We start from the raw sequence: 22,000 nt of genomic DNA, 5'->3' as shown, positions 1-22,000 counted from the left end.
TTATATTAGTGAGCTGAGTGATGCATTTATGCGTACATCGATTGATTTTGCTACGATGTCACCAAAACAGCCTCGTGAATTTCACCAAGGGATCAAAACCATTTTATATTGACCCATAATATTATATCATAATGTATTTATTTATTATTTGTTGTTATTGAACTGAATCTGCAAATGGTGGAGAATAAAGACAGCCATTAAATTGTAGCCTTTTGGAGTAAAAGTATCAAGCCGAAAATAAAGCACGACAACATTGCAATTAAGAATTTAAGGTACTTTCAACACTATATGTTTTAAAGTAAAGGACAAGTTTGTCAAGATGACATTTTTATGTACATGTGGCCTAGACATATTAAAGTACAAGGCCACTTGTATTTAAAAATACCCATGGATCCTTTTCCCCAAATGACAAAACGCGTATTATTTGTTGCGGATGTGCATGAGAAGGAACTACGTCACCGAATTAAACGAGAGGATCACCATCAAAGCGGATCATAACTGTATTATTACTGTGTATTCTTCGGCAAGCGGTGTCAATTAGTGGGTTTCACGCACGCATGCACACAGCGCTGACTGTCACCGGGGGAGAGAGGGGGGAGAGAGGGGGGAGAGAGGGGGGGGGGGAGGCCGGAGCCCAGAGAGGAGTGACTTACTTTCAAAAAATAGGACCCTTCATCGCAGCAGCGACGGGGACGGAGGGGGCGAAACATGGTTGGTGCACGGAAATAAATAACGGGACCGGGCCGACGTCATTTAGACCCGAAAGGAGCCGCGGCGCGCGGAGAGGAGGAGACGAAGTGGGTCATTCAAAGGGGGAAATAACAGCGTTTGAGTCGGTGCAACACGTTGACACCGTTGATGACGGTTCGTTTGGACGCGAATACCTGCCCGGAAAATAGTCCCCGGTGAGTACAGCCGGCCCGGTAACGGACGACGCGTAGTACGAAACGAGTTTCGCTTGAAGTTGTCAGAAGTGCGACTTTTAATGCGGAAAAACGGGCCGTTGGAGCTCGGCGAGTCGGAGCAGCGCTTTCATCCGGAGGAACGAGGTGAACGGGGAGTTAAAAGTTTTTCTGCAATATGGCGGCTCAGATGTCACACGGCTTCCCCAGAAGTAACGTTCCCGTTTAGGCGACGCCGCGACGAGTCTTATATTGGATGTGTAGAAAAACCATTTTGCATCCTCTCCCCCATGAGAAGTGCTGCCGACTTTTCTATTCAAACTATGCGGCTGTTGCGCGGAACTTTTTACTGGCGCCGTTTTCTTTGTGGGCGGAACGTTGTTCCAGTCGAAAATCTTTAGTTTTTACGGTACAGGGTTTATTGCCAAACATACAGGCTTTGTGGCTCAAAACGTAATACTTTTTTGAGATTGTTAGTGCCCACTGTGAAATTCGGCTCCCAATGCAGCGTGCTGGTGGCTCCAATTAAAGCTTTATGGAACACATGCAAGTCTGCAAGAAGCCCTCCAAGAATGTTATAATGAGGATATCAATGATACAGCATCTCACCTGCTCAGTTGGGTGGAATGAAATGCTTTTATTCAATCATCGTATGCTTTAATGAATCACCAGCAGCGTAATGAATCATTACAACTGACTTGTTGGGTCAGCTGCAATGATTTGTCACACCACAACCTGCCACAGGGTGTTATCTGAGACGGGCCTCCTAGCAGAATATGACCGCCCTCCCACAGCCCAAAAGGGCTTAAAACGGTACAAAACTACTACGTCAAAACAAGGCCGGGCATGAAGCATGAAACACAATATTGTTATTTCATATTACGTTTACACTCTTTTGTGTGATCAGCTGATGCAACTCAAACAGCCCGATAAAGGTCAAGTTCGTTAACTCTAATTCATTCAGCAGTCCAATTGAAGGCCGAATGGACAGACAAATCCCAAACCCTGGACCAAAAATGTGTGTGCTATGAAGTCAGGTTGTGGACTTTCCCAAACTGTTGCCCCCCATGTGGAGGAAACCAAACAGGGAGGCATGGCAGGAACAGGTGGGCTGTCTCCCAAACCTCCCCGCAGGGTCTCCACTCCCCCCCCCCCTAGATGCTTCTTGTTTACTGTAATTGAGCAGCGGGCACAATGAGAGAGCAAAACAAAGGGTCCGCCTTCTTTTTCCATCCACCCTCCACTTTGTACATGACAACCAGGTGCGTAAATATATATATTTCCCCAAACAGTTTTGTAACACGCTTAGTAATTTTATATAAAATGTAGCTGAAGACATCACTTGGTCTCTTCCCACCAGCCTCAACTTCAACACATTTCGTCTCTGTGTCTCCACATCGAAATGTTTTATTTGTTTAGTTGCTTTACAGTAATGTGAAACTGCGTTGCTGTCTCCGCTGTGGGTGGAGGGATAACAGCGGCTGGGGGGGGGGGGGGGGGGGGTGAAGCCTATGATTAGCCAAACAGTCATTATCATTTCTCCACAGTTAAATTATAGTGGAATTGAAGAATTGGATGGACATCGGGGCTTTTTACTCATTTACTCGTGGTTATGTGTGATGCCTCTTCTGATGAAATAGCAGTACACCGTTTGGCTGAATAAATAGACTTGAGACCCGGATTGAAAAGATTTCCCTTTTACCCTTTCAACCCCAGGAATGTGTCATTTACACTCAAACTCATTGCACGTGTAGCAGAGTGTGTCTGGTGTGTCAGTTCCATGTTGAATAACCTCACCTCTCTACTCTGTAATGCACTCCGCAGAAACCACTTTCACTTCTCGCATTTCTCTATCTTTCTTGTTCTCTTTTACCGTCTACGTTTCTCGCTCTTTCCTTCCGGCTGCTCAGTACATCTTGATCTTCATATCCTCTTCTGCATGCTTTTTCTCTTTCTCTCCTTATTTCACATGGCCGCCTCGCGCTCTCCGGGCCGAGCTCCCTCCTCACCTTCTGTGCAGGTTGGCAATCTGGTCTGCTTTGGTTCCAGCCACAGGTTTACAGTGTAAATATAAAGGGGTGAGAGAGGAATCTGATAAGAGGGCTTGCATGCTATTTTCACAAAGGTTGCCACTTTTGGATAAAAGAGCAGTGATGCTGTAAAAGAGCGAAGTTGTGCGCGTGGCTTCAGAGACCATAAAATGCAATTCACGCTTTTTTCTTTAGTCTGAGAACAGTCGAGGAGAGCTTAAAAAAAACAACCTGAGCGGCGTAAAGCAAATCACCAACTTGCATTCGGGTCTCGTAGTTCATGCTGTTTCTCTGTGCCATGCTGGGTGAAACTGGTCCTATTGAAGCCGACTCCACCGGGTCTCCGCCTCAGAACCCGCGCTAACGTGTGCCTTCTTCCCAACACCCGCCACACGCTAGCTGACCATCTTTAACACGCAACCAGAGATGTAATGCTTCCTTTTTCTATTTAAACCTGACTGGTGAGAAACCCAGTGGGGTCAAGGCCGGGTCAGTCTGGGCTGTCTCTCCTGGCAGCACAGGGGTCAAAGGTGAGGAATGAGAGACAGAGGCGTTGTGCTGGTTGATCGTGATGGGACTGACATTGTAGATGCTAATCAATTCATCTGCAAAAGCACAATGGCCTGTGGGGAAATGTGTTCCTGCATCCACCGCGCGGGTCCACAGTGGATAAGAACATACAACAACACATAGTTTCCGTGTAATAGTGGAGTTGACTCTTTTTTTTTTTCTCTTCCTGTCTGATAATAGACGGCTGCTTTTCAGAGGCACGAGTGTATTTTAACCCGCGTTGTTTTTCCTAGCAGACGAGTTTCCATAGCATCTATCTGATATACTAGTAATACTCTCTAGGATCGCATGGTAAGGTGGTAACAGGAGCCTTGCTTAAATCCGTAGACTATTCCAACATTCAAACACCATTTCTCATCCTGTTGAAACCTCAGCTGAAAAGTTGCTGCTTTTTGTTTATTCCTCTCTTCCAAATGGCCAAAAGTGTCTCTATTTTCTCAAACCCCAATAACGAATTTAGAAAATTGATGCAGAGCTTTGAGGGGAATTTGTGGTTCCGACCAACGAGCCTCATCTTTGTCTTGTGTGTCACATTAAAGTGTCGTACAAATAGAGCTTCAGCAACGTCAGTGTCTAAAGTTGCAGCACACTGTATATATATCATGTATAACACGCACACTGCTCAGGTCCTGTCAGGGCGGACGGTGAGAATAGTGAGCAGCTGCAAGTGGTAATGTGGTCATGTGGCATGCATGGTGTGTGTGTGTGTGTGTGTGTGTGTGTGTGTGTGTGCACAGAGAGGTAAACACTCTCTTACCCTTCTTTACTGACACTTCGCCTGCCCGACGCCTGTCGCTGTGTCCCCGCCGTGTTATTTGACCCTCAGAATTCAGCGGTGAGTTGCTTGTGGGTGTTTTAGAGTATCCTGAGAGAGAGTGTCTGTCTGTGTGTGTGTGTCTGTGTGTGTGTGTGCGCGCTAGTTTCTTTCAGGACCATTTGCCTTCTTCCGTTGCCTTCTCCTATGGAAGTGTAGCTATTGCGTGTGAGTGTGTGTGTGTGTGGTGAATGCACAAGTGCACAAGTGCAGCAGTGTGGTTGGGTGGTCCTACTACACTACTACTGTACTGCTTCACACAAACACCGTGTGGCGAGGGGAGGGAAGAAGTAAATTGTTGATGGGACCCAACATCACACAGCCAGGCATGTTCTTTAAAAACTGTCCAATCATTAAACAGAACACTCCTTCAGCTCTGGGCAAAAAGTGTAGCGTAGCATTATGTCACTGCCTTTTATTTTTTATATGCATCTGGTGGCATTTTAGTTGCATGAGTACCGCTAGGATGTCGCACCCAACACAGACGGTCCCGCTTACGACACCTGCTGACAGGATGCGACTGTCGTCCTTGTGCAGTTTGTCTTTAGGTATTCGGCCCGGATGTCGTTTGCACGGCTGTGTCTCAGTTTTCTGGTTATTCACACCCACTCGTTAAAGCCACCGGCACGGGAATATAATGCTAGTGCAGAAATATAATGCTAATGTGGAAATAATAATGCTAGTGCAGAAATATAATGCTAATGTGGAAATAATAATGCTAGTGCAGAAATATAATGCTGGTGCAGTCAGACTTTATTATTTGGAGATGTATTTGGATTCGTTGTTGTGGGAGGACACGCTGCCATGAGAGCAGAGCCTTTTGACATGTCAATGTGTAAATTCATTTTATTTTACATTATTTTTTTGGCACACTGTTTAGTGATTTTTTCTGCAAAACAGTGAAGGATTTCGGCCAGGACTCTTTACAAGAAGATCTTCAGAGGCACTTCTCAAGAACAACCTGATTTTCATCAACTTTACAATTTTTACAATTCAAATGACCTTAAATGATGTTAAGCAGTAACATGAATTGACGAAGCATGAATTACAAGTGTGTGTAACTGAAGCATTGGTCGAGCAATTTTGCGGCAGGGTGGGCTAGTTTTTTAGAAAAAGAGAGTCATGTACTACCAGCAAAAGCATTTAAATCAGAAGTTCCTGCAATACACAGGTCATACAAGGAGTTATTTGTCCAACACAACACGATATATGTACACTAATAAAGTAGAGGATCCTTCATCGTATCAGCAGTGAGCGCAAGTTAAAGAACTGACTAATTTATAACATATCAAAAAGGAAGGTTTTGCATTGTGTGCACCGGTTGCCTCCGTGTAGCGGTGCAGGAGAGCGTGTGTAACTCCACTTCTTGTGTTCAGCGTCCTCCGTTGTCCCCAAAGAGCTTTTGGTGGGATTGTCTGCAGCCTGAAAAGACCTTTCATATTGTCTTTCTCTTCTCGTCTCTCTGCTAGACGTCCCTCATTGAGGATCCTCCGTTCCCGTGTGACCCTCCTGACGCAGAGAGGTATGTCCCCCACACACACACACACCCCGTTAGGGGTAAACAGGAGCATTCCGCTGTGTTTCCTTGAATCCTATCTTACATTAATGGAAAAGTGAGTCCTCCGTGTGTACTCGGGCCAGCGTGCGCTGTGTGTGTGTGTGTGTTTGTGTTTTGTAAAGCTCAGCAAATGTCAGCCCTATCAAAACACCATGGGGCAACGGCAGCGTGCAGCGCCAACCCACAAGAACACAGAGCGGCAACACACACGTGCAGTCAGCTGCTGCTCTCAGTAGGTCTGATGAGAAATGGCACAGCGTTGACCTTTTTGTGTCTTGACGTATTTTTACATGAATTTGTTTGACTTCACTCTTTGACGAAAGGGCAGAACATCAAATGTCAGTGCTGTCCATGTACAGATGAGGCGATAGGAGAAAGAACAAGAAAAAAGCCAGTAACAAAAACAATAATATTATTTTCTTTATAGTGGGAAAAAAACATGTATTTATCTTTTGATAAATTGGATGTTCAAATCCCAAACTGCACCAATAATAATACTTTAATACTTAGAAATGCATAATACTTTGTTGTTTTTGAGTTTAAAAAAAGAGTAAATCCCATTTGATTTGGATGTCAAAGACCTGCGACCGACGCTGTACTGGCCCAGGGATCCTGTTCCTCTGACATAGTTGGGGCTGATAGCAGGAAAGCTAATTATATCCACAACGATTTAAAGCTTTCAGATCTAAAATAGAAGGCAAACCTCACAGTCCAAATGTTCCTCCATGTCAACTATACATTCACAGACAGACAGACGTGGTGTGGGTATCACCGAGGCCGGGCTGGAAATAACAATTTACTCACCACGGGGGACCAGTGTCGTAACTGCTGGACCGGGTCGACTTTTTATCTTTTGACTCATCGCAATCCAAACGGCTCTTCTGTGACTTCTACATTAAGACAAACTTCTGTAAAACCTTTCAGCAATAAACGCCTCATCGACTCCCGTTCGTCCAGCGGTTCAGCTAACTTTGCAGAGCAGGTGGCAAGAGAGCACGGTGTCCTCTTTTAATGGAGTTCTTTAGCATTTTGGGAAACTTTGATGAATTGGCAACTATTTAGTGAACCAAAGTAGCTTCATTCTTTCAAGCAAAAATATTTCATGTCTACAGCTTCTGTGAGGTTTATCGGCGTGGCGTCATGTCATGTAACTGCAGACGGAATATCTTTGTGATGTAGACGGTTTGTTGACTCTTAGGCTTTACTAAACTCTGATGGATTTTTCTCCTCTTTATGACATTTTACTCAGCAAACAATCAGTGGATTGATGAGATTCCAGTGAGCCTGCTCTCCTCCTTTATTGAGGCAGAGCATCAGCTTTCCAATCAGAGCCGCCTGCATGTGACAAACCTCTACTCAGCAGCGTCGTCACCTGCAATGCGGTCTGATATGTTTCGATGTTTTTCAGTTTGAACGGGTCAAGGTGGAACTTGATGTCTGTCAACAAAGACAAAGGTTGTCTAGTGTGTTTCTGGAGTGTTTCTCTGGGGCACTTTGAAGGAGGGCCGTGAGTGTTCCTGTAAGCTGTCAAGAGAGCACTTTTGGGATGGAAGAAATTCTATAGTGAAACCGCTTTATGAAGATGTATGGGAATTTAAAAGAGAACGTGTGTGTTGGTGAGAGAGAGAGAGAGTGAAAGTGACTGAAAGGAGGAATCCTTCTTTTGTCTGGACGAGGCATAGAGTCTCCTGGGAAGCTTTTAAATCCTTTCTGGAATGTGTGTGTGTGTGTGTGCGGCAGTTTTCTAAAGTGTGCGTGCGTTTGCGTTGGGGGTTGGGCCTGTCACCACATTTATACAAGGAAGGCAAATATTTGTGTGTGTGTCTCTGCGTGTTTCAGGTTTGTGGTGTAGTATGACTGTTACCATGGCGACAGATGTCCTGTGGTGTTTTCTGTGTCACCTGACAGCAGCGGTGGACAGCTAACATTCTTTCTTTAAAAAAAAAAAAAGTCTGCCAGCAGCTCCGTGGGGACACCGGGTGATTCAGGGCCGCCCTCGCCAAGTATTGTAAAAGGAACTGAAACCAGATTTTTTGATATATGCACCCTAAACTAGTATGCCCCCCCCCCCTGCCCTTCCTTTATCCGTCTCTCCCTTCTCCTTATCGCTACACCCTTGTTAAGTAAGTCTAAATGCTGGGTTACAGATCAGATTTCCTCAGCTGCTCCCATAATTTTGTTTATTTACCGTGGACTCGGCTCATCCTCTGCTGGCCCTGAATTTGACTTTGAACCTGAGTGATTGAGTGTGTGTTAGTGTGTGCATGCGGGTAGGTGGGCATGTCGGTATGCAGGAGTTCTCTGTGTCAGTGAAACACCTTGTTTGTACATGTATCTCCTCCAATCAGACTCTAAGGGGCTTCCTGTTCCTGTTTATCTGAATCATAAGTAACTTCCAACTTTAATAATAATGATTGGATCCACAGCGATACATTTGAGAAAACATTACAAAAATGGATTGCTCTTGGTGTTCTCTAGTCTTTGCGGGACTGCAGATGAAAGACTGTGTTAAAGGAAACTCAGGCACCAGCTCACATGGTCCATTTACAGCTACAAATGTGTCATGATGGTGTTCAATGCCTTCAAGTAAGGCAGTGATGTCCCACTGTTTTTGTGCAGGATGGTGATGGAGGAGGGGGGGCTGAGAGACAGAGGGAGGGGGACTCCAGCGACGGTTGACTCAGAGCCGAGACAAATCCTGGTAGAGCTTGGTGAGTAACTTTTGACCCCTAGTACAAGCCACTGCAAAGGAGCCACGGTGGATTTTTCCTTTCCTTGATTGTTTTTGCCAGAGTATTTTCAAATGTCCATCTCCAGCATGTAAAAGAAAGAGGTTTATTTTTTCTCAGACTTATTGTCAACGGAGCTTGAAATAAGTTGTCTTCTTTCCATCCCAGGGGAGCAGAACCTGGATGCCATTTGTCTTTCCACATACCGAACAGCCTGCAAGCTCAGATTCATCCAGAAGAGATGCAACTGTGAGTCCTGCCTGCTCTCTCTTCAGCATCACCGCTGCTCTGTAGTGTTGTTTGTGGGTTCACTTCATCTTCTTTTTCTTCTTTTGACACTAGTAGAATGATGTCACCTCTATTTCACTCGTTCTAGTGCATCTGATCGATATATACAATGTGATCGAGGCGGTGCGGGACGCCGGACTGAACGCCGTGGAGCTCCACGCCGGCATCTCCGTGACCCGACTGGAGAACCTGGTTTCCTCCCTTTTCAACCAGCTCAGCAAGCGCCTGCCCACCACGCACACCATCGACCCGCGGGAGAGTGCCATCCTGCTGGTCGAATTCCTGCTGGCCGCCGTGGACAGGTAGCCGCAGGAAGACATCTGTGGACGCTTGAGAAGTGGGACGTATGCAGCAGTTCAGCCTCTGATTTGTGTGTTTTTAGTGAGCCTGACAGCCGTCTGACGGTGCTCTCCGTGAAGGCGATGCTGGCCACCCTGTGCGGAGGGAAACTGCTGGATAAACTCCGCTGTGAGTGCCAAACAATTCCATTGCGCCTAATACGGAGTCTGCTCTTCACCTTCATCTTTGTCATCTTAGATTTCCTAGAAATACTTCAAAAAAAGAGAATGGACTGATTTATCATGTAGACTTTGGTTGTAAACCATAAACTAAATAAATTACGTGCACCACATGGAGATTGCAGGTCAATACTACTGGTTGCTTATTTGCCCAATCTTTTATTAATCATGTGGTCACCATGTGAATATGTTAATAAGTTCTACTATGAAGACTCACCTTTGACCTTGGGACCCAAAACGTGTCCACGCAAGGCTGAGCATTTATATGTACGTTACGGGTGAATCTGTGGTGGTTAATTGGCACACGTAAACCGCCGTCATGACTGGGGCCCTTTATTAAGAGGAAAGAATTGAATGCATGCTCTGCTCATTTTGTGTGTGTGGGTAGATGTGTTTTCTCAGGTATCTGACTCCAGCGGAGTGCTGGTTCAGTCCAAATTCGACAGTTTTCTGAGGGAGGCTCTGAAGCTGCCCAGCGCTGTACACGAAGGACCGTCCTTCGGCTACACACACACCTCAGCACGCTCATGCTTCCACCAACAGGTGCCCTCACACACCTCAACCACCTCATTGCGCTGTCCTTAATCATATGCAATTATTCCAGTGATAACACTATTGCAGTGAAGATTTGTTTTCTTTCGCCTGCAGATTAGATTATTGACTTCTCCATACATGATAATCATTTTCTTCACTATTCTGTCCTTCTGATGAGTTGTTCCTTTTCTTAATTGTCATTGTTGATGTAGAAGAGGGTGATGCTCAACATGTTCCTGGACATTGTAGCTGACCCTCCTCAGTGTCTTGTCTGGCTGCCTCTCATGCACCGCATGGCCAACGTGGAGCATGGTGCAAACAGACACACACACACTAACATACACACAAACATACATTTAAATTAAACAAAAGACTCATACAATTACTGTCTCTTCTCTCTCCCTCAGTCTACCACCCCGTGTCATGCTCTTACTGTCGTGGCAATGCCATGACGGGCTTCCGGTATCGCTGCCTCCGTTGCCGTGGTTATCAGCTCTGCCAGAACTGCTTTTGGCGCGGCAATGCCAGTGGCTCTCACAGCAACCAGCATCAGATGAAGGAGCACTCGTCCTGGGTGAGTCACTGTGTGATTACTCATTCGTCACACCAGGGGGCAGTGTGTGTGTGTGTGTGTGTGTGTGTGTGTGTGTGTGTGTGTGTTTGTGTGTGTGTGTGTGTGTGTGTGTGTGTGTGGACCTCCATCTCTGTGAGGACCATAAGGAATCTTAGAGCCTAAAGTGGGGTCATTGGAAGGTAAGAGATTAAACAAAGTTACATTTTGTTGGGTCTATTACTTAGTGAAACATTGGTTTTGGGGTTACGGGTGGAATTAGGATAAATTTAATGATTGTGATTGGAATCTAGATAAGGGCTATATCATCATAACGTATTCGAGGCTTGAAAATATCTGTTTAAATATATCCCCTTTGAATAACAATGCTGCAGAACAACATCCTAAAGTCACCCAGATTTGGAATGCTGTGCTGATATTTGTGTTTGTCTGTATTCATGTGTGTGTGTCTGCAGAAGTCGTCGGCGTCAAAGCTTGGCCGAGCCCTGAGCAGGACTCTGGGCTGCGTCTCATCCAGAGAGCCCCCTCATCCTATTTACCCGGAGGAACCGGAGAGGACCCTCAACCTCTCCAACCTGGTGTAAGACCTCACTACACACGCACACACACACACACACACACACTTAAGGGTTGTTTATACTTTATACCAGCTTGCATCAAAGCTTTTATTCTCAATATGGTGTTTGATATCTTCTATTCTCCGAAATGGCAAAGGGTGCATAAATGTACTGTGAAAAAGCAAGGAGATAAGGAGAGTCATCGAAAATACGGCATTCACCAAAAGGAGGAATTGCAAATATCTGTAAACTATTTTCTCATAATCAGTAATTTACTAATTTATTGCCTTTATACAAAACTTGTAAAGTAAGAGGTTAAGTTGAAACACAAAAGCCTAGTTTATGCTTCTCAGTTATGTTTTCAGTGCGACGCAGACGCAAGACCCCCTTGCGTGCCTTTTCACACCTCCTTGCGTACGTTGACCCATTTTTCTAGGCTTGCGTCGAAAGCGAGCAATCCTCCTGCAGCGCACCAGGCTGCGATTGGTCTGCTAACTACATCCTTTACGGAGTCTCAAATTTCCATTTTCATAGCCCGATACCGCCATTACTGAAACGAAGAATGTTTACGAGAGAACGGATCAGATCGAAGAACTTTTGTCGGAAGAAATGCGTAAATATGACCGCTTATACAAGCCGTCATTGGCGGGTTGTATAAGCGGGTTGGATTCATGAAGGGAGATCGCGGCAAACGCCGGTTTGCCGGTCGAGAGGTGCACAAAGTAGTGGAGGAAAATACGGGACAAAATTTCGTGATGAAAAGTCTATGATAAATAAATAAACAACCAACGACTTCAACACACAAAGACGTCACTCTCTAGGTCGTCTTCAACAAAAACACGGTGAATTGCTCTGCAACACACGCAAGCCTTTTAGGACCATGAATTGAAACGAGTGCGTCGACGCAGACGCAGAAGCATGCGCCAGCCTTAAAGTTAAATATCCTGTAAACAATTTAATTGAATTTGGCTACAAAAAAGTTACTGAAATTTAGATTTTTTGAAGACCTTCCGTTTCTAAGAGCTTTGTAGTGTAGTAGTAGAAACCTTCTCTGTAACTACGGCATTCTGACACGCACACCTCGCTTCAATACAGCAACCACAAACTACGCTGAATGATTGACACGAGATGTCCAGGAGCCCTTAATTTAGTTAATGTAACGATTGAAGAAATATTCTGATCAATTTTAAGAAAGTCAAACAAGAAATCTATTGTTTCTCACTATGATTTACACACTTGTTATTTCCTATTTATGATTCTGAAAATCGTGTAACTTCTTGTAAATGTATTTACAAGAAGTTATGTGCCGTTATTCTGTAAGCACCACTTGTGGCCACACAGCGCTGTTGAGCAAAGGGGACATGGTCCTGCACAGTGGCATCATTAACAGCAGGTTAGATCAACAACATCGACAGAAACAATGTCCCATGGTATTTTTAAAACAAATTAAATATGTTCCTGGAATCATAAACAACAACAAATCTTCAAATGACATTGGCATTCCTCTGAAATCTACACAATACAGCTGAATTATTTCCCCTTTTAACCATTTAGGATACTATATAAACTGTTCATTATAGTTCATAAAGACAAATTGAAGCTCTAATAGGAATATTAACACTTACCTTCAAAAATTATAACATTTCCTAAAATGTTGCAGTAACTCTGGCTAAAATAACATTTTGGTTTGAAATCAGAGGTTCAGTTTCATGTACTCAAAAACCTCAGAGAGTCCCACCTCTATGGCGAACCACTCTGGTAGCTCCGCCCCTTGCGGTGGATCCACAATGTTTGATTTTCCAAACATTGTCAGACCGGGTCATTGCAGACCTCCAAGCCCTGGGTGCATAAAGAGATTTAACACAAAGTGAGTATGTTCATTCTGATATTATTATGTTATTGCGTCAGCTTTATTATTTTCATATGCTTTCGCTTCTCTGAATTTCTATAATTTCTCTCTTTTTTTGCCTTCATTGTCTGTTTCTCTCTCTCTCTCTCTCTCTCTCTCTCTCTCTCTCTCTCTGTCTCTCACACATGGTGATCTTTGCCCTGTCTGTGTTTGCTCAGACTAGAACCATTCACTCTTGCATGACTGCACTCAAAAGCACATGAGAGTGTGTGAGTGCAAGAATGTGTGTTTTCTGACAGGCAGGACGTCTTAATTATTCAATGTTTTTATCATTACTCTGTGTTTACTGTGTTGGTAATATGTGTGTTTGTGTTTGTGTTTGTGTGTGTGTGCGTGCAGCCCCGCTCGCCCGGTTGGAAACACAAGTGACGCCATGTTGCTGTCCACTTCAGTGCCTGAGTCCTCCAAAAGGTAAAAACTGAAATGAAGAGTAAAGAGAAAGACTTAGACGTTGTTATATTTCTTGTTGTCACTCATTAGAAATTTGCAAACGATTTTTGATAAATTTGTCCCCTTGTTCCTTCAAAATTACTTTTTTCTCATCACAATTTCTCAATTGTCGATTTAAAAAAATATATTGGCTGTTTACTTAGCAGATTACATTTTCCAGATTTTGGGGAAAAAGTCAGACATTGAAAGTCTCTTTAGTTGGTGCAAAGACAAGAAAACACATTCTATTACATTTACTGATTCTGAAAGAAAATCATTACGAAAAGACGCGAGAAATGAGATAATTTGTCCCTCCTCCAGTTTGGCCGCCGCTCGGCGCATGAACGAGGAGCACGCTCTGATCGCGGCGTACGTGAATCGCCTGCAGAGTGGCCCGCACAGCGTGGACAGTCCACGCAGAGAAGACGAGGAGCACAAGCTGATCGCCCGCTACACCTCCCGCCTGGCCGAGACCGACGGCCACGGAGTGAGTCGACCACACCGCGTTTTCTCGTGCACACGCTACGCTGAATACACATATGCCAAAGATACACAAGCAGCTCTAAAGCGGCCCTTTAAAACACTAAGTCTAATGAGCGATCAACCCACCGTCAGTCGGCTCAAGTAAGTTCTGTTGTTTCAGGTGATACCAAACCGGAGCATCAACTTTGATGTGAACAAACAGAAGAGGGAGCTCATCGCTCAGCTCGAGTGCAAAAACAGGTAGCGGATGAGTTCTTTATATTAAATCCGTCCTTGTTGGTTTGACCCTCTGCTCCTGTCAGTCTGTCACTTGTGTGGTTGTATTTTTGATACACATTTGTGTGTACAAAGGTCACACTGGTGTCTCAGACCTGTTTCTCTCACTACTTAAAGAACACTGGTCTAATTCGCCTTCGTAATCTGCTCAAAGCCAAAGTGTGAGTGCGTGTTCACGGTTTGTCCGGTCATGTGACGCTCGCCCAGCCTCAGCTGACCCGTGTGTCTTTCATTCCCACAGGGAGATCTTGGCAGAGATCAAGCGTCTCCGGGTGGAGCATGACGCGGCGTGCCAGGCAACAACCAACCCGACTCTGCTGGCCGAGCTGCGGCTGCTCAGGTAAACGCGCGTGCACCAGTGCAGCGGTTAGTATCTGCTGTTTGTTTTCATGACATGCCGACAGAAGTGATGCTCAAACACCAGCGACCACTGTTGATCGCGGAGGCGGTGGGCCGCTGCCAGTGGGAAGTCTGCCGCGTGGCTTTGTGGCGCGGAGGGAGGGCGCTTTATGGCAGATGGTAGTGACAGACGGTGGATTTTTGTAAAAAGCCAATGTAACAATCACTTCCAACGTGTTTACGCTGTTTGGGTGGAAAACAAAAACTGCCTAGGGAGAGGAGGGAGACTTTATACAAAGCAACACCAGTCCCACTAGAGCGAGAGATGCAGTAACGATGATGGAAGGATGCTGATACTGCTGCACAGTGATTATATCCTCTATCAACTTATCGTGACCAGACAAGTTCTCTCAGTGAAAATCTCAGTGGCGCCGATGGGAGCAGTGTGCAGTGTGGCTGCTCAAGGGCGCCGAATTCAAAAGAAATAGTGGCTTTCAGTTGTGGAAATAACAAATAGTACCGTTTACTGCTTTTTGGAAAGGGTTTTGAGCGGAATGTTCAAACTATATTGTGATGACTATTGTTTGTTTTCTGACTCTGGACTTAATTATATAACTGCGCGGTGAAGACTGAAACCACCTGAATGACAAACATTAGTGAACACCCATAATTCACTGTAAGAACTCTTCCTCCTACCTTATTTTCGCTCGTAATTTGTGAAGGGCACAGTTATTTGGTGCCCTGAAATGACCTCTCCCATCCCTCTTCACATCCTGTAATTTTCAACCAATGTGTAAATATAAATAATTAACCATAACACTGCTATCTGGGGTTTTCCAACCCTGGTAAGGATTCCCTTGCATTCCACATGATTTCAGTATGAAGTTTTGTTAAATTGTTAAATTATTTGTACATTTTGACTGTTTTCCATATATATATACATATAAAGAAATTCAGTATTTACAGCATTGCTGTAATAAGCCTATCCAATCAAGCCAGTAAAAGTACTAACTTAAATTCTAAAGAGAGAGTGGAAATTTGGAACATTCTGTCAATCAGTTTTACTTTTGAGATTTAAATTACTCAAATCTGGCGTTGCTGCATGACTCACATTCTGGCTTTTTTACTTTATTTACTCATTGTTCCAACTTGAACAATGAGTTCAAAGAGAAAAGAGAAGATTTGTCGCATTTGCTTTTATAACTCATCCAGACCACATGCTGTTTATAAAAAAGTATTGTAAACATCTCATTGGAGCGATGCTAGTTTCGTGAGCCGACTCTGAAACCGTGGCTTCATTTTGCTAACAACTCACTGCTTTTATAGCTTGAATGCATTTTGGGTTGATTTGTACTTGTCAACCGACCTTGGCTAACAGAAGTCTCTTATTTCGCTAACCAGGCAACTTGACAACTGTCGGCAAAAGTTTTGGCAGGTTCCCAACTTTGTTTCATCCACTTATAAAGCTCATGCTACTTACCCAAGCAACCTGCACTGGAGCGTGTTCAGGCTTTTCGATTTGGGACAGAGATTGGAGCTGTTAATCTGGCGGAGTCTAAATCAATTTATACACAAATCTGTCGAATCTATCGAAAAGTGTGACTTGGACATGTCTTCCCTCACAGCTCCCGATTTTTCAGCATTCCGTTTTATGGCCTTTCTGAAACACGCACGTATTGTATGTAACCTCAAATTATTTCTTTCCAACTGTTTTTCTTCTTCCTCCTGTGGGTTCCGAAGCACTCTGGTGCTTTTGTTATCGCCTGACAGTAATGGAGGGTTGTTGTGTGTCGCAGACAAAGGAAAGATGAGCTGGAGCAGAGGATGTCGTCTCTGCAGCAGAGCAGAAGGGAGCTGATGGTTCAGCTCGAGGGACTGATGAAGCTGCTCAAGGTGACGCGCAAATACACACACACACACACTCTTTTTATTGAGGCGCACTAGAGGGGAAAGTTTCCCCTTTTCTTAGGGGCTCCTCTCAGCAACAAACTCTCTCTCTCTCTCTCTCTCTCTCTCGCTCTCCTCCTTAATAATTCCACCTTTTTTTCCAGTTCTGAATGTATCTGACATTTCTTCTTTTCCATCCTTCTCCTTTCTGTTTGTTTCCGACTGGCCCTGTAGGATGAGGAACAGCGACAGGCAGTAAGTTCAGCCCCCCCCCCCCCTTTACTCACTGAATGTGAATGTAGGATTCAGGCCTGACACCATGCAGACATGTCAAAATAAGTCAACTTTAGAAGCAAGCTACAGTTTTCCAATCGGGACATAAGTCTCTCGGACAAATAATGTCTCACCTCTTTTAGCGGTGACTATGACTTTTAACAACAGTGTGCAGGTGCAACAAAAAATGTCAAGATGTCTCTGAAAGTCCCAAATGAGTCTATGCAACAACCCCTATGAATCCGTCTCCTAGGCGCAGGCGGCTGGCTCCTCCCACGCCTCTCCTTCTAGGCCGAGCCCGTCAAGCGTCCGCTCCGTGGGCGCTGCGTCTCCTCCGGCTCACATGTACCCTCCTCAGGATTCCCTCGCCGGGGTTGGCGGTGACGTACAGGAAGCATTCGCCCAAGGTAGGTCTGGAACATAAAGCAGGGTAAATAAATATCATAAAATATAATGTAAAGCAGTTTTATTTAAGTTAGATACACATTTTTTTGCTTAGTTTTTGTAAACCGCTTTTTTACATACAGATACAGTATTAACTCCAACCCTTTAAAAATATTGCTATTTTAATGCTCATCTGTAACGGGGCTGCTGTAGTGACTCTGTCACATCCACATGGTTTCATCGACTCTCCACTCGGCTGCAAACACAAACACAGCATAGTTTTCAGTGTTTCAGAATAATTTCACCTTATTTAGGGTTCATGGTGCACAGTTCAACCTGCAGCCTGTAATACAGACCACTTCAAAGGAGCAAGTTCAAGAAGTATCCCAATAGTTCCAATAGAAAAATTATAGAAAATAATAGAAAATTGCTGAGAAAAAATTGAAGTCATAAAATGGCCTCAAAGGGTTAAAAAACTCTGAGCTGTGCAGTTTGTGTTTCAATTATTTTCGCTCTGCTCGCTCAGACGTTCCTGATAGAAAATGTGTGAGAAAATGGAAAGGAGGTGAGCTCATTTTAAAAGGGAAGGGAATCGCTGAATTGTCGAGCCACACTGAGACGGCAAAATTGTCTTATTCAAAACTCATAATTCATGTAATTAGTTACCACACAATTATCGTAAATCAAATTTTTTCACAATGGCGTCAAATACTGAATGACTGTCTCCGTTGCAGGCCCAAGAAGGAACCTGAGGAACGACCTTCTGGTAGCAGCTGACTCCATCACCAACACTGTGTCCTCACTGGTCAAAGAGCTCCACTCTGGTACGCACTGCATTTATGTCCAGACACACACTTCCATTTTCTGAAGATGCTCTTTTCACGAATTTAAAGTTTCCAGCAATACAATTTTCAGATTGGTCGAGAACTTTTCTATGATTTTTTCTTTGTGAGATCTTAAAATCTTCAGAAAAAGTAATGGAATTTAGATTTGACATTTGTCTGTATGTTGACTTTTTTATGCTCTTTTCTGACCAGATGAGGCTCGGGAGGAGGAGGAGAGATTGCTGAACGGGAAGGACAGAGGTAATTAATCTAGTTAGTTTCTCGTGTTGATCCTCTTTTTAGTTGCTATACTTGATTCCAGCGTGTGGAATTAGGTTCCTCCTAAAGGGTTGAAAGATAACGTGTGCTCTGATTATCTAATGATGCTGCTACTCCTGTTGCAGGTTGAGTTATGACTTTATCGTTCATATTGGGATGCCTTCTATTTCATACCGGGAGTAGAATTTGAAGTACCACTTGAAATATTCAACGTCCCTCTGTGTGGGTAAACAGCTAAACAGCTGTGGTAAGCCGGTGTCATTGCAGATTTCATAAAACATCTGTCAGAAAATATTCCGATTAATTTCTCAGAATAAAATATAATACAGCCTGACAGGAGAGAAATCTTAGAAACAGGTATAATACATCACCGCTCATTTTTTATAAAATATATCAACACTCAGTATTTAGTATTTTATTTGTGGAGATAATGGCGCTGAATCCTATTTTTCTCTTGCACATTTCTATCTGCGTCCTCTCCTGCGTGTCCTTTTCAGTCGGTGTGGCCGCGGCTTCACGTGTTCTTCGGGTGCTCTCTCGTCTGCAGCGAGCTTCATTAACTGGCCCTTTTACAAGGAGACCGCCTGCGGAGCATAAGTTGTTAAATAACTTCCTGGTCTGCTGCCCGAAGCCGGACGTAACGCTGCAGCAGTCCCTAACGCACAAAACTCCTGAACAGAGTTCAGCCGCTCGCTCGACACCGCTAACGTTTAGGTCCCGACGAGATACGACAAAGTCCAACGTAGAGTTGTCTCTGTGGAGTTAGTCAATCTGTGTGGCGCCTGCCAAGTACAATCCTCTTTTATGTTTGTATGCGCAGTACTGCTCTGGTTCTTGTTAGTTTCTTTAGATTCACATCGCATTATCCTCTGCTAACTGCTAACAAACTCCCTCTCTCTCTCTCTCTCTCTCTCTTTAGCAGGTTAGCGTGCTGATCAGAGGACAGACAAACACAGTAAGTGATTCAATGTGATCAACCTGATTAAATCTCAATTTCTTATAGAGGACAGAAATAACTTCAGTAGGTTTTCAATCATCGGCATGTTAACACACTTTACAACTAAAGGTTCAAACTAAATTGGCCAAAGTGCACTAGATAGAAACAAGCGAGTGAACGCCAACCGCCTGCCGGCTCCAGCTTCATATTCACCATCCAGACGTATATTCACACTCAACCAGAAAACAAATACCTGCGTTTTGCTAAATGTCGAACTGTTCCTTGAACTTATGATTAACGGTTCTGTCCCCCTCTCCTCAGGCGGACGGATGTTTCATCTCGGGCCAAAGAAGAATGACTCTGCTGAGATTGAAATGTATCGTCTTGTAATTATCGCTATCTAACGGGGATTAGAGCTCCAGTGCTGGTCAACCAATCACGATGCTGGACACCAAACGGCCGCTGGGTCCCTACGTACAGCTGTGATTCTGTGTGTCTTGTCACTGTGGTTTGACTTTTGTATTGATTTGAACATGCATAGCTTAACGAAAATCAGAAGCCTACTGACTTGTACTGTAACGTGTGGGTGTGTTTGTGTGGGTGTGTTTTCTGAGGGTTGAGTAAGTTACACCAGGAAGGGACAGAAAGGTGTGTTCAGGTGGTTTTTGAACGTTTAACAAGTGTAAGAACACTTCAGGATGGAAATACAGGATGTACATAGTATGGTGGAGAGGAAAACTGGGACGAACACATGGGAAAGTCAAAACGAGGAGAACTGAGTTGAAATGTTTTAGTTTTTCGGCACTGTGTGCTTAGTATTTATTGCTTTTGATTTGATTTTTCGACATCTACTCATTCAGTTTGAGTGTCCATGTGTACGCGATGGTGGTCCAGGCCTGCTGAGACCACAAGCTTTAATGGGCCGTTTGCTGCTGTACCGAACGCAGCCCAGTGCGTCTGAAACCTGGAGGAGATTAGTGCACGGACGCTGGAGTGAGAGCAGCTCGCATTGTCCGGGCCTCGCTGTGTATCTCGGTACTGCAGAGGGACAAGTCAAAGAGGAGATATCTGATTTGTGTGTGTGTGAGTGTGTGTGTGTGTGTGTGTGTGTGTGTGTGTGTGTGTGTGTGTGTGTGTGTGTGTGTGTGTGTGTGTGTGTGTGTGTGTGTGTGTGTGTGTGTGTGTGTGTGTCTCATGTGAGGAAGAGAGACCATCTGACACCATTTGCTTTAATAGAGTACCAAAATGGGCGGTGTATCCCAATTACAAAAGTTAAAGGTTAAGTTTTTCTCAACTTGAGAATGGGGAAGCACATGATTGAAGGAATGTGGCGGAAAGAAAAATGTATCACCCCAAATAATATTTTCCCTAAAGAATCACAACTATTTTTTTTATACTTTCACCTCTTTGATTGAATTCAACAAATAAGGTCAACAAAGACAAATTATTCTACAACAAGAGAAGAAAACACAACTTATGATTCACCCAAATTCTACTCATTAATCACAATTTTCTCTGGATGTTTTTACTGCAATGCTCCTGGGGTGTTGATGGCTTTTTTTTCCTACCATCAAACTTTTATGTTCACCAAAGCCGTGAAAGGGTTCCAACCATTATCGAACATTATCAATGCAAAAAACCAATGGGGCTTTTACTTTGTAAAGTGTTTCTCACACTTTGCTGCTCTCTGGCAAGCTTCCTCTCACATGAGTAGAACCGCAACAAGCAGCCCCAAGTAACAGACCATAATATCTACCAGGTCAAGTGTATTTATTTTAATCTGGCACATGTGAAATAATGTCAGAAATACGTTCTTAGTATTTCAGCGTTTTGCTTCCAGCTCACTGGAAGCTTTACTTAATTATTGTACATTTTTGGATCAGATTTTAGTTGTACATTTATTTTCCTTTCAGCCTGTTTGTTGTTGTTTGTCAGACTGCTTGCATTTGTGATTATCATTTTCTCTGATCAAATAATTGTGTATGAGATTAAATACATGAAATAACTCATGTTTTAATGTGTGTGTGTGTGAGACGAGAGTGAAATCTTGATTGACAGGACAGCTGTGTCCTGACATGAAACTGTAAACACGCCTCTGAACCTGCCTGAGCTGACTGCGAGTAAAAAAGCGTGTTTCCTCTGGAATAAATAATATTTAACGTTAAACTAGTCCATTGGTTCGTCTTTGTGGCTGTTGGTCCTAATATTTCAGGGCAGGAAAATGAGAAACTAGGACATGAAATCCAATCAATAACTCATACGTGACTTTTCTCTACTTTCTCAGAGCTCCTCCGTGACCTCAACATTATTCCCGCCTCGTTTGTTCATGTTTGAGTACAATTTGTGCGCTTTGGTAGATGTACTTAGTTACTTATTACTTAAGTTATATTCCATAGCAAAAATACCATCCCATTGAGACCATGTGACTTTTTAAATAAAAAACGCGGAAACTGTTTCTAAATACAATCACAGTAGTTCTGGCTGTGAAAGCCTTCAAAATCTTACTTTATTTAAAGTAAATAAAACACGTAGTTGCCCTTTTCAACGTGATAAGTAATATTTATGAAGTGCTGGAATATAATGATGCATTAATGTGATTTCATTGTTCATGTTAGAGCAACATTTTAACAAATTTAAAAAGTGTTTGGTTTTGTAATGTCACATTTTAACAAATGACAATTGAAATAGTGAATGAAGTACTTTTCTCTTGGAAACCAGAGACGACGTCTTTGCTCACACATATTTCTATAAATAAACAGCCGATCTTTCTCTGCATGTTTGACTTTTTAAGATTCCCCCTGATTTAGTGTCCTCGTTAGTATGGATGAACAGTTCTCACTTTTCCCATGAGCTTCCTACACAGGTCACGGCTCTTTGTTGTTGCATACGTGTGTGTGTGTGTGTTTGCG

At 43.7% G+C, this 22,000-nt stretch overlaps 1 protein-coding gene across 6 annotated transcripts; it reads left to right on the top strand.

Moving 5' to 3' along the window:
* The first annotated feature begins 563 nt into the window (after nucleotides 1-563).
* dtnba (dystrobrevin, beta a) lies at nucleotides 564-21,257 on the top strand. Of its 6 annotated transcripts, none has more exons than XM_040161540.2 (21): nucleotides 565-905; nucleotides 5,786-5,838; nucleotides 8,494-8,585; nucleotides 8,772-8,852; nucleotides 8,980-9,193; nucleotides 9,274-9,359; nucleotides 9,798-9,952; nucleotides 10,156-10,255; nucleotides 10,351-10,517; nucleotides 10,970-11,094; nucleotides 13,320-13,391; nucleotides 13,731-13,896; nucleotides 14,053-14,132; nucleotides 14,410-14,508; nucleotides 16,304-16,400; nucleotides 16,629-16,649; nucleotides 16,921-17,074; nucleotides 17,786-17,875; nucleotides 18,089-18,136; nucleotides 19,077-19,109; nucleotides 19,413-21,257. In XM_040161540.2, exons 3-20 carry the CDS (start codon nucleotides 8,495-8,497, stop codon nucleotides 19,079-19,081), a joined length of 1,851 nt encoding a protein of 616 aa, XP_040017474.1. In that variant the 5' UTR covers nucleotides 565-905; nucleotides 5,786-5,838; nucleotide 8,494; the 3' UTR covers nucleotides 19,082-19,109; nucleotides 19,413-21,257. The 6 variants fall into 6 exon arrangements, with proteins under 6 accessions (XP_040017475.1, XP_040017474.1, XP_040017472.1 ...); XM_040161538.2 differs by having other exon boundaries at nucleotides 19,074-19,109; XM_040161539.2 differs by lacking the exon at nucleotides 565-905 and adding an exon at nucleotides 4,215-4,337 and having other exon boundaries at nucleotides 19,074-19,109.
* The last annotated feature ends 743 nt before the right edge of the window (nucleotides 21,258-22,000 follow it).

The sequence above is a fragment of the Gasterosteus aculeatus genome, chromosome 18 (assembly GCF_964276395.1).
Source record: "Gasterosteus aculeatus chromosome 18, fGasAcu3.hap1.1, whole genome shotgun sequence".
In the NCBI taxonomy this organism is placed as follows: Eukaryota; Metazoa; Chordata; class Actinopteri; order Perciformes; family Gasterosteidae; genus Gasterosteus; species Gasterosteus aculeatus.
The sequence above is the reverse complement of the archived record's forward strand: the minus strand, read 5'-3'. Positions and strand labels throughout refer to the sequence as shown.